General features: G+C 47.1%; 1 protein-coding gene across 1 annotated transcript; it reads right to left on the reverse strand.

The window, feature by feature from the left end:
• Positions 1-341: 341 nt before the first annotated feature.
• On the reverse strand, positions 342-12656 carry LOC143828501 (phospholipid-transporting ATPase VD-like). Its single transcript, XM_077318874.1, has 9 exons — positions 12366-12656; positions 10048-10242; positions 8667-8871; positions 6527-6612; positions 5778-5884; positions 4123-4254; positions 3485-3588; positions 3073-3325; positions 342-960 (listed from the first exon to the last, which is right to left on the reverse strand). Exons 1-9 carry the CDS (start codon positions 12647-12649, stop codon positions 851-853), a joined length of 1476 nt encoding a protein of 491 aa, XP_077174989.1. The 5' UTR covers positions 12650-12656; the 3' UTR covers positions 342-850.
• Between the last annotated feature and the right edge of the window lie 253 nt (positions 12657-12909).

Below are 12909 nucleotides of genomic sequence, written 5' to 3' on the forward strand. Positions count from 1 at the left end.
AACAGCGGCAGGGAGCCTAGCCTTCAGCCGGGACCTGGAGATCCCACTTCTGGGGGTTCTCGAAGCCTGAAGAATACTTCAGGCAGTTCTGAATGGCAGAAAACCTAAGAGAAGCTGACATTAAGGCAGTCATTGAGTAATCTGCAGTAAATTCTTTCTCAGTCTGTGCTTCCTGTTTGTAATACACGACTGCCTTTGATTGACTTTGATATTGGACTGAACTGTAAAAGGTGAAGACTCAAAGTCTGTCATTTCTTCAACCAAATTGGACTATCAATTAAATATTTTCAGTGAAAGAAGAAATAGTGACAAGTTTATGACTTATTTGATGTTCACTGTTATTAGCAGTAGCTGCCCCTCAGCATTTCTCTTTGTTTCCCATTGGGAGCCGGGCATCCCTGCGCCTCCGTGGGGTCCCAAGCCAGAGAGTCCCCACTCCCAAGTAGCCTTTTGCTCCAGGGGGACTGATCCCTGTGGCCTGGAAGTGACTTGGAATTCCAGCCAAAGCCCAGGACACAGCCTTCGGCCAGCTCTCTTGGACACAGGGCCACAGACTTCCCCCCTCCCAAGCAAGGCCTTTCATCTCCACGAGGGAGGCTCAAGATAAGTTCTCATTGCAGAGTTCCCCCTCCAAAGCAGCCATTTTCCTCTGGGGAGCTGATCTCTATAGTCTACAGCTGACCTCCAAGTCACGGAGAAGGGCCTCAAGAGTCGAGGGGTGGGCAAAAGCTTTTGCCATGTAGCCAGCCCCCAGGAAGGCCACAGTGCGGGTGGGCACCTAGCGTCCGCTGTTTCCCTGGGGGCAACGGGCATTGCCCCTCTAACAGTAAAAGAAATGGAGAAGGCTGAATTAGATCTGTGGGTTTCTTACAATGGGGCTGTTGAAGAAGGCCAGTTGCCTCCTTGGGAAGGATCCCGGAGGGTGGGTGCTTACCTGGGCCTCATTGCACAATTCGCCATCTGGAGAGAGAGGGAGAGAGAGAGAGAGAGAGAGAGAAAAGGCATACAGTTTATGTGCAATTAAAATCTCTACCCTGGGGCCACGGAGCTTTGTCAATATTATAAGTGGCCACTGATTTAGCTATGAAACAGGACTGCCCTTAGGACCCAGCAGCTAACCCAGAAGCAAGTCACAGAGAGCGAGGGGAAGTTCGGGTTCTCAGAATGTACCAGATGCCCGGGTAAGCCGTAGCTTGGTGTTGAAAAATTCACAGAAATTTGATACAATGCATAAAAGACATCAAAATCTCTGTATTTTTCCTGCTCTTCTTTGCTTTGTTTGCTAAATAGAAACGCAGAAGGAAAGCAGGAAAGAAAGAGAGTAAAATGTGGCGTTGACTAAAGAAAACGTTCAATTTGTACATTTCCCCCCAAGTGGTAGCAGAAAACTTTCTTGTTTCTGAGACAGAGTTGGCAGGCATGGCCTGGCCATTGGCAGGAGTCTGGGGGCACAGGCATGGGGGGGGGGGTATGCCATCTGTGAGGGGGTACAAGGGGAAATTGATTGGCCACATGGTAATGAGCCTTGAAGAGACTCCCCTGAGAAGCAAACCACGAAAAGGAATGTATATGAGAGAGTGTATTCTGACCAAAATCTTAACAAAAAAGCTTCAAATTAATTCAGATTCATTCATCCTTCCAAAATAATATTTTGAATCGCAATCAATTAGAGCTATTTTCAGGTAAAAACTAAGATCTGAACAAATACCAGAGAGCTATGTCTGCATGCAATTCAACAACAATAAAAAGGGATCTGACCACGCCTGTAGTCTGAAATCAATTCCTGGAAAATTTGGTAATGACATCATAACATTTTGGGAATTGCCTGAAACTCTAGTTTTCCTAGGAAGTGACATCACACTCTTGGTCCAATAGTGACGTTTTGTATCTCCCCCTCTGCCAAGAGGAGGCCGGGGGAGGGAAACACTGAGGATGGCGGATCCCCTGACCTTGGCAGGAAGATGCAAGACCTGCTCCCAGAGAAGCTTCACAGAATTCCATTGAAATCAATCAATATCCTTCTGACTCCAAAATACAATCTTCCCTGAACTCAGTCACAATCTTGTCTTTTCCTAGCTCAGTATGACGTATAGCAGTGGTCCCCAACCTTTTTATCTCCGGGGACCGGTCAACGCTTGACAATTTTACTGAGGCCTGGGGAGGGTAGTCTTTTGCTGAGGGACCTCACAGCCTGAGCCCCTGCTCCGCTTGCTTTCCCTCCGGTGCCCCTGACTTCCTGCCACCCGCTCACGGGTGCTGCCAGCTATGGTGGCCCCTGGGCAGCACCAAAGGTGAGCCGGTGGCAGAGTGGCAGGGCAGCCCCCGAGGCAGCAGCCGGGGAGGAAGACGAGGAGGAGCCGCGGCCTTGTACCGACTGATCTATGGGCCGGTATTGGCCTCCGGACCGGGGTTGGGGACAACTTACATATAGTATCTTTCTTCTCCTTTCAATTACCAAGACAAAAGAGACATCTGGGCCACAAGGGATAACTAAAGATACAGCCTGGGATAACTGTCACATTATTGACACTGGAGTAAACCTGTTGACCCCTCACCCAGATGGCGCAGAGTAACTTGATCTCATCCTAGGAAGGCTAGTGGTCTAATATCTACCTTGTCTCTACTTTATTGCTGTCCCTGTTGAACTGTAGTACAGAGATGGGGGAAAAAAAAGAAATTTGGACCCTTTCGAATTTGGGGTGAATTGATTCAGCATGGATCCAAAGCAACCTTCTCTGGCTTGGCTTTAGCCCAATCGATTCAGCTGAATCGAAAGCGATTTTGCACCATTAAAGTTAGTCGGAAATTATTTCTTCCTGTCTATTCTGTGGTCCGGGGGGGGGGGGGGCAGCGCTGTTTGAGGTAGAGGCATGAAGCCTCTCCAGAAAGCATCCTCAAGTTTCCAACCGAGGGGACCAGGGAGCCCAGTTCCATGGCTACCGAAAGAGGGTGCCACGTCAGACCTCCGTTGTTTCCAGTGGAGAGGGCAAAAAGAGGACAGGGGCACGCTCTTTGGGTGACACAGAACTGGGCCCCGACCTCGTCAGCTATCTCATTCTCTCTCAGATTTACCGTTTTCCTCATGTGTGTATTTCTGGCCTCCTATGGAGCATTCCCGGAAAAGCATTTTATTCTCGGTGAGCGTCCCGGTCTTATCGGTAAATATGTATTCGATCTGGCCAAGGTCTTCAGTAATATTCAATGTTGGGCAATCGATCGTTGTATTTGCTTCCTTGTTGTTAAAGTCTTTGTCCGTCTTTATGAAAGATATTTGCACCAATTTCATAAATTCAATGGAAACATAAAGAGAAACTGGAATCCAGACCTATGAAAGCAAAAAAGAAAGAAAGAAAAGAATAATTTAGTACAGCTTTATCCACCAAGCCAGTTCCAGTTCAAATTTGCCTCAAAAAACATCTGGATCAGCTCTCTAATAATTAGATGACTTCAGATTCCCAAACAAGTGGCAGAGATGTGAAATTACCTGCAGTAAAACTACCAGCCTCCATAACAATGTGAATGATCTTAATAATGGGCTGCTAAATGTCTCTGAAGGGTTGCTGATTCTGCTGAGCCGATACCAGTGAACTATAACAAGGAAACAAAGGAAAAGTGTCAGCCCGAGACCCTGCACTCCAAGGCCTTGGCATTAGCCCAGCTCAGAAAGCTCAGAAAGCAGAAAAGTCGACCCTGTGAACACGGAGAGGGAAACCAATCCCTCTGATATATTTTTCAGTAATTGCACCTCATTATCAGTTTTCCAAAACAAAATGCTTTTTTATCCCGTTTATTCCTATGGCTTCACAGTTTCCAGAAATGTTCCTCCTCTGCTTAATGGTATGACACGTTGAAGAGGGAGAACATTTCTCATCTCAGACAAACAGGGATGAGCAGCCGAATTCTGACAGTGACTCCGCAGAGGGATCCGGGGCGAGAAAGGGCGCCGCCAACTGCTCTCCCACGAGACCTTTGAACCAGAAGGAGGCTGGGGCTGTGACTCAGGGGAAAGGCCCCTGCTTCACACAGAGTTCAATCCCCGGCCTCTCCAGTTAAGACAAGAAAGGTCCCAACAAGTGGCAGAAGGAAAGCATGTGAAGCTGGCATCTGACATACGCAACTTACCTACAGCTGATGTAGAACACAAGAGCAAGAGGAGTAAAATACACCACAGGATATGCCCATTCACCCTCTTCTCAAGTTTGCTCCGCTTGTGCCTGGGGCCTGTGTTGTTCAACATTGCTTTGGTTTCATGACCTTTGGACACACAAAAAACATGGGATTGGACATGCCATTGGCCAGGCTGGGGGGTGGGGAAGATCAATTCCCACAAATAAAATGGCCACTTGGGTAGAGGGACTCTATGGCATTGGGCACTGAGAGCCAAGTTTGTGTAGTGGAGATCCGGGTTTGATTCCTGACTCCTTCTCCACATGCAGTCAGCTGAGTGACCTGGGGCCAGTCACACTTCTCTCAGAGCTCTCTCAGTCCTGCCTACCTCACAGGGGGTCTGTTGTGGGTGGGAGGAAGGGTGGGCAATTTTAAGCCCCTTTGAAACTCCTTCAGGTAGTAAAAAAAGGGGCGCAAAAGCCCAGCTTCTTTTATCTCTTTGAAGTCCCCCTTCCCCAAATCCCGACCTCCTTAAACTCCACCCCTCTCCATGTGTTTCGTAGCCTCAAACTGGCAACCATATATTTGATCCTTCTTTGGAATCCACAGACATCAAAAATACTTGTGTGAAATTTAAGCAAAGTCAAGACTAATCATCCCTATTTTGTGATATTCATCCCCGGGGCTTACCAATGAGCAGAATGGCACCCTGAATTTGAAAGGGACAGGAGCAAAGGGAGAACATCCTAATGATGAAAATCCACAGTGCAGATGATTTCTGATAGCTATGGTACACAATGAGACTGGGGGTGGGTGGGGAGCAGGGCAAATATGGGAAAGTGCTGAATTCCAATTGGATTACACTGTTTGGAGAACGTACGTGAGGCACATGGTGGTTGTGTATTTGCTTCCTTGCACAGTTATGATGGAAAGGCCATATGAGAAGAGCCTGGAGAACCACAGTAACCTTATAGCTCAATCATCTCTGCCTGAAATACGATCAAGAAATAAAACAGAGGGCAGAAACCTGTGGAGGTGTGCAGCACCTGAGACACAAATCAACTGCCCGCCCCCTTAGACAAAGACACCCGAAATAGGGAGGGATCAAAATGTCCTTCAGACACTGAAGCCAGAGCTCCCTGCGGTCTGCAGGCACTTCCCTCTTAGCCAGGCTTTCTCGATTGGTCTTTTGTAACATCCTGGAGTTTCTTGAGGGCCCTTAAAGGGTTTCCTGAATGGGTGGGAGTTCATTAATTCTTAATATATATATTTTAAATTGTTTAAAAAATTACTTGTTAAAAACAAATATATGGTCTTTCCACCTGCCCTCCCTCCCCAAATGGCCAATGATGAGCCTGGAGGGGGTGGGAAGGGGAGGGGTCTGGGTGTGCCTGTCAACAGCTATGTTTCACAACCCTATTCTGCATGATCACACCGTTTCTGGGGTTTCTCGAAGGCTGAGGAATGTTTCAAGGGTTTCGCAAGGGTAAAGAAGTGGAGAAAGGCTGCTGTAGCCTTGCCCAGCACTGCCATTTTGCCAGTGCTCTGAATTTGACTGTTTCTACCCAGATGCCTCTCTGTTTGTGGGATTCACTGTCTGCAATGGCTGCAGTGGCACCACCACTGTTTCCTGGTCTGCAGCTCAGCAGTATCTGCCCCACAATGCTGACCTGTGTATACCACAACGCCCACCACAGCTTCTGTGTTCCTGACTGTGCATCCTCGGAGGAGTAAGTTTTCTTTATTTAGGCCGATGCGCTCTTCATTCTCGAGCTCCCTGGAATGACAGAACACACAAGCCAGCTATGATAGTTACCTGCCTGGGAAAGTCAGAATGGATCGATGCAATCAGCCAGCCAGTACCATTCCATAGCCTCTTCCCTCTGCTGCCCCTGGTGGCAACTAGTGCTCTCTGGCCTCCCCCCACTGGCACCCCCTCATCCCCTGCTGCCATTCCACAGAACGGGGGGAGGAAAAATCGGCATTGCGCTGACCTTGTCAAATCTAGCCTGACCCTGGAAGTGATGTCATCATGTCGGGGTTATGGTTTGCGATTCTTAGAGCCTCACCTTGTTATGATGATGTCAGTCAATTCTGGGCTTGTACCAGAAGTGATGTAACAGCATTGGCATGACATGTATTCACACGCCCCCAGACCTGTTCAGCTTCTCCTTACCAGAATTTGGCTGGATGGTAACCCTACTGGGAGCTGTAGGTCACAGCCTTGGGGGGGGGGGGGGGGGGTTAGGGTAAGGCTGGGGATTGCTGGCTGCTTGGCCCTGGTTTGAAATGAACGCTTTAAGGCAGGGCTGGCGAAACTGTTCCTCTCCAGTACTACAATTACCATGAGCCCCTGCCATGCAATAAGAGTCCTTGAAAGGGATACAGTGAACAATGTGGATTCCCCCCAATTACTTACAGAAAGCCACGGAAGCTGTTGAGGTCATTGTTAGGGGCCTCACATTCTATTTTGTTGGTGAATTTTTCTGGATCAATTTCAGAAGCCTGTATGGGCACACAAAGGAGGGTCTCAGGCATGAACTGGAGCAACGGAAAGGAAGAATGAATTCTCTTGCCAGTAGAGGCTGCTCTTTGCAAACTCTCTTTTACATCTGTCAAACTACTCAGCATGGTAACCTGATGGAAAAGCACAGGTAACTAACTCCAGGGCTGAGAAGCTACGAAGGTTCATGCCCTTCGCATCAGGACCCCTTTGAAAAGAGCATGGGGCATTTCTAGGAGGAAGAGACATGCAGACCAAAACAGCAATAGCATAACAGAAGAGCAGGGCTAATTTATCACTGAAGATTCTCAATGCAAACAAAAAGGACTTATTCATTTTCTTGTAATGTCAGCTAGGTTTGCTTTTTGTTCCACCCTAAAGAGAATTCCTTCTTCCAGGAGGCATGTAAAATTAAGGCCTCCAGAAGCTCTCAAGGAATTAACAAATAAGATTACCTTAATTCAGTTGAAAAAACGAGCCCCCCCCTCCCTCCATTGCCCCCCCCCCCCGTTTTGTGGTTCATGTTTCCATTTTGGGAGAGTTCTGTTTACTAGGTGTGCATTTACTGGTTGTGCATTTTGTGTGCTCCGTACTGCTGCGATACGGCGATCTTGTCCCTGTATCTCTGTATCAGATGCAAGTTACTGGATGGGTTTCTTTGGATGCGGTATTTGTCTATGTGTGCAAGAGCAATAAAAGTAACTTTGCAAAGAAAGTGATTCTGCCAAGACAAAAGAGCAGGCCAAGTGAATGTGGACACAGCAAGCTGGTCGGGTTGAAGGAATGAAGCCACCTTCGATGGAAATATCCTTTTCCTTTCATCCAGGGCAGGCAGAAATGGGCCGGTGAAAACTTGTCATGGCATGAAAGTCAGTGATACCAGCAGGTAAGTCCCATTCCATTAAGCCTCTATTCAAGGCACAAGAAACGTTCCCTCAATGTTTGGGCAAAAGGTTCAGCAGAACTATACAAGGTGACAGCCCGATGTCGTGCTTAAGAGTGGAGGCCTGTCTAATCCAGAGAACCAGGTTTGATTCTCCACTCCTCCACATGCAGCCAGATGGGTGGCCATGGGCCAGTCACAGTTCTCTGAGAGCTCTCTCAGCCTTACCTACCTCACAAAGGAGAGGGCGGGTAGACAATGGAAAGCCCCTTGGAGACTCCTTTGGGTACAAAACACCAGCTCTTCTCCTTCTTCTGATTAGAAGAAGAAGAGCTGGTTCTTATATGCCGCTTTTCTCTACCCAAAGGAGACTCAAAGCAGCTTACAGTCGCCTTTCCTTTCCTCTCTGCACAACAGACCCCCTGTGAGGCGGGTGAGGCTGAGAGAGCCCTGATATCACTGCTTTATCAGTGCCATGGCGAACCCAAGGTTACGCAGCTGGCTGCATGTGGGGGAGCGCAGAATCGAACCTGGATCGCCAGGTTAGAAGTCCGCCTTCCTAGCCTCTACACCAAACTAATTCCTCTGATGGCTGATCCAGCAGGGTCAGTGCTGACTACTGTGATGGGCAGGAGCTCTCCAGTGTCCCAGGAAGAAGTCTTTCAGATCACCTATTCTCTCTTTTTAAACTGGTGATGCCAGGATTGAGCCTGGATCCAGATGTTCTCCCACTGAGCTCTGGCACCTCTGCACTTCAGGTGTGTTCATCTTGAAATGCTATACCCCACCTCTCATGATTAAACCCCATAAAACACAACAAAAAACCCAAAACAGCAGTGGACCTAAAATCGATCCAGCATTCCGGAAAGCTACAGGGGCTGCCCATAATCCAAACACCCAGGACCCACGGTTCTGACTGAACTGAATGGGGGTGGGGATGTTTCCGTTTTCACTAGCCAAATGAGAAAAAATAGGCCAGTCATAAAAAATAAAAATAAAAACACCCGCTGGACTGCTGCCTAGCAAAACATCCAACATTTTACTGAAGTTACCCTTTGTATCTGCTTTAGAAGAAGACTATTCCACCAGAGGGGTCTCCAGCTGTGGCCATGAGCACAGACTGCCACCCTGAGGTGTTATGAAGCATTAGAGATGGATGGGGGGAGGATATACCTGGTCTTCAAATCCTCTCACCACCTGTCTCTGTTTCAAAGTGGTCTGTCCATCAAGGCTGGATGTTTCCAGGTGGCAGATTCCGTCGGCATCCGTGGAATAGATCAACACCATGTCGGCAGGGATCTCTTCATTACATGACAATCGGATGATATCACCAACGGTTATGTTTTTCCAGAATTTGTCTATGTATGCTTTTTCCTTTCTGAAAAACAGGTGGGGGGTGGAGGCGCTTCCTTTCAAAACCAATACGTAAACAAAGGGAAAGGATGCTATTCTAAATAACTCTGACATGCCATAAAACCTATCAAACTCTCTGCCTCTGGAAGCTGGGGATGCCTTTGTGACTCGATCACACCAATTGCACACAGAGGGACAGAATGCTGACCGAGAATCTGCTCATCCTTAATGTTTGCATTGCATTTTTTGCTTTCAGAAAAGATTGAGCATGTTCCTTGCCAAGGAAACAGCAAAACTCTTTAAGTGCAAACCCAAGCTAGTTTTTCAATGCAGCCTTCCAGAATGTGTGATACAACATGCCTCCCATACAAATTAAGAAAGCATCCATAATATAGCTCATGCAGTTTATGTGTCAACTAGTAGTTAAGCCCGCTGTAATTGAAATACAGCGGGCACTAGGAGGGCTCTCCCCAGCCCCTCGCGGTCCAGCTTCCCGGCTTCGCGGCTGGGGAAGTAGCTGAACCCAGCTCCTACCCCGGCCGCGAAGCTGGCTGCCCCCCCCCCACCCAGGCTCTCCCCGGCCAGCTTGGCTGCGTCGTGGGCGGGGAAAGGGCTGGGCCGGCGCGTTTGTGCGTTTCGTGAAGCCCTGGGGATTCTCAACAGCCCTGGCAGGGTTCCCTAAATGTGTGGGAGTCAATCAATTTTGTACATATTTTTAAAATTTGTTAAAATAATTATTGGGTGTTATAATTCTGTATGGTCATGTCAACCCCCTCCAATGGCCAGTGATGGGCCTGGAAGAGGTGGGAAGGGTAGGGGCCCAAGGGGTGTGTACACAGTTATGCTTCCCAAATATATTCTGCATGATTTAGCCATTTCTGGGGTTTCTTGAAGCTTGAAGAAGGTTTCAGGGGCTTCTCAATGGCAAAAGAGTTGAGAAAGGCTTCTGGATAGGTGGTCCTTTGGGTTCCAGTGAGGGGAGAAGTGGCTGGACATTCTTTGGGATTACAGTTGATCTCCAGATGACAAATCAGTTCACCTGGAGAAAATGGCCACTTTGGGAGATGGACTCTGTGGCATTATACCCCACTGCAGTCTGTCCTCTCATCAAAGCTCCTCAGGCTACCAAATCCCCATTTGTTTCCCAACCGGGAGCCAGCAACCCTACACAACAATCCCGTTCCAGTCCTCAGTGACTTACCTACAGTAGGCTTTAGTCAATAAGTTGTTTATCTTTTTGTCTAATTTATATTTCCCATAATCTTCCACAGCATCTTTCACGGCAATAACAGTGAGTACCACCAGGAGAGGTAGCATGGTGATTTCCTTCTGAAAAGCCTCAACCACTGGAATCCAGTTTAGTATAACTATAAATAGGAAATATAAATTGGCCACTCTGAAAGAAAGCAAAAGAACAGACAATAAAGTTGGGATCCGCTGATGAACCGTGGATGAGGAACGTCTGCATACGTCACGTGTGAAAGAACAGCAGTTAACTTTAGGTTTTGACATTGATGGAGTGATACTCAAGGAAATGATTACAACTTTCAGATTGATTACCTATTGGGAAGGTGTCTATGAAATTATGGCGGAATGTGAAGAGAGGGAGGGCCTGTCTCTGCCCTTTGCTGTCCTCGAAAATTACTTAGCGATCATGCAGAATGTTGATATATTCATATGGTATCAAGCCACTTTTCTGTATCAAGGTCCCAGATAAAGAAATGCACTTTTTCTTCTGTAAAAAACATTGTATCAGCAGTTCTTTGGAGAGGGCTGCAGGAGGGGGGTCCTGGAAAGGATTCTCTAAGAGGGATATTATGGAATTGACTGGGCAGCCCTGTGAAGTAGGCATGATGTGGATGCGTAAAACCCTTTTATGTTGTGGGAAAGAACACCCACCCCATCAGGCTGTCCCCTGAGCAATCCACTAATTCCTTTCCTTTCCTTTCCTTTCCTTTCCTTTCCTTTCCTTTCCTTTCCTTTCCTTTCCTTTCCTTTCCTTTCCTTTCCTTTCCTTTCTCCTTTCCTTTCCTTTCTTTCCTCCTTTCCTTTCCTTTCCTTTCCTTTCCTTTCCTTTCCTTTCCTTTCCTTTCCTTTCCTTTCCTTTCCTTTCCTTTCCTTTCCTTTCCTTTCCTTTCCTTTCCTTTCCTTCCTTTCCTCCTTTCCTTTCCTTTCCTTTCCTTTCCTTTCCTTTCCTTTCCTTTCCTTTCCTTTCCTTTCCTTTCCTTTCCTTTCCTTTCCAGTTTTGACACCATGCTTTCATGCTGTTTCTTGATTCTCCACACCTCTCCCCTATAGCATCTGGAGTGTTTCTGACATTATAACATTACTGCGTATGCAATAACAAAAAAGGGGGTTTCATCGCTGCTGAAGTACGTAAGAACTCATTTGATGTGTTTCCTAAGTACTGAATAACATTGTTATGAAATGGTGTCTCCATTTTGACCATTGTCAGTCAGTTGGTGACTAAGGAGGAGAAGGGGACCTTTGAAATGATAACAACCCTTCCTTTATTTACATTATTATGAAGTTCTAACTTAACTGAAGACAGAAGGGACCTGGCCTTGGCAGAACCTATAGCTCTAGCTACAAAGCTGAGTCTATGAGGACAGCAAAGCTGAGGGGCTGACTGCCCCTGTTGTCTGGCTTAGAACGGGAGGAGTCAGACACTCCCACTTCCAGGACCTGTGATTATTCTATGGACTATGAGCAAGGTCTCCTCAGGCATGAAGCTGCCTTATCCTGAATGAGACCATTGGTCCATCAAGGCTAAGATGATCTATTCAGACTGGCAACCCCTCTCTAAGGTTTCGGGTGCAAGCCTTTCACATCACCTACTGCTTGGTCCTTTCTAGCTGGAGATGCCAGGGATTGAGCCAGGGACCTTGTGCATGCAAAGCAGAGGCTCTTCCACTGAGCTACAAACCATCCCCAAGAATAACCTCCTTGTGATTAAGGCCAGTGAGTCGGGAAAAAGCATAGACAGAGAGTCAAATTAAAAAAAAAAAAAAAACAGTAGCAGGGGAAGGGGAGAAATGAGAAGAGTTTGTGACTTCTTTTAGGTGAAGAGTCTTATTGGGGGTAAGACCAGGTGAATAGGATTTGCATAAAGAAATTCAGGCAGATGGTAAGAGAGCGAGAAAAAGGAAAAGGGTGCCCATAACCCCTTCCCCCTGCCAGAGGCCAAATCAACCTGCAGTTTGCTCCGTCCCTTCCTTACACCAGGTGTGTCAGGAGGAAGAGCCCCATCCTGAATGTGACCGTCCGCCCCCACAGTCTCCAGGAAGCTATAGCCACATTGGTAGGCTCAAAACTATGGACCAATTGTCACTTCATATTTTGTACTTGAGTCCTGCTTCCTAAATGTGAGGCATAAAGGGAGCGCTGATCCAGAAAACGACGCCGTGGGAACTATTTCACATGTCCTGCGTGGACTGTAAATTCACATCTGAGACCACGATCCTTAGAACAAACAAAAAACCCTCCGTCTCATTAGAATTTCACAGAACTGAACTTTACCTGTGAAACTGTTCAAACAGATTTCTCGGTATAAATGTAAAGAACGTATATTTGGTAGTTCGAATTTTGTTCTTCTTGTAGTGCTTTGATGCTTTTTCATATTCATCTTGAAAATGATCCAGGCATGGTATGACTATTCTGTCCTTGCTGGGTGTTTTGGCCTGCTGGGGCCTCCCTTCGCATCTTGGAGAAGCAAGTTCTCGTGTGAGCCTGGCACTCACTCTGTTGTTTCTGGTTAACAAGCGGCGCCAACGAGACCGGACCCACTGCAGTGGCCCTGCCATGCTTCAGAACTCTGAAATCCAAATACATGTTAAAAGCAACAGGGAATTGTCATTTTTGGTTCAGTGAAACACAAGGATTGAAAGCGAGTTTGCACCTAATAGCTAGCCACCATTCGGAAGGGTTTAGAAAACTCTGAACTTATTACTTATGCAGCTGAGCTCAGTTAGGGATCAATCTGTTTGGGTTTTGCTCTGCTTACATCCTAAATCCCATTTTTTCCTCGCTGTTGGATTTCCCAGGCAAGAGACGCATGGATGTG

This window comes from Paroedura picta, unplaced genomic scaffold, assembly GCF_049243985.1.
Source record: "Paroedura picta isolate Pp20150507F unplaced genomic scaffold, Ppicta_v3.0 Ppicta_v3_sca37, whole genome shotgun sequence".
NCBI lineage: Eukaryota > Metazoa > Chordata > Lepidosauria > Squamata > Gekkonidae > Paroedura > Paroedura picta.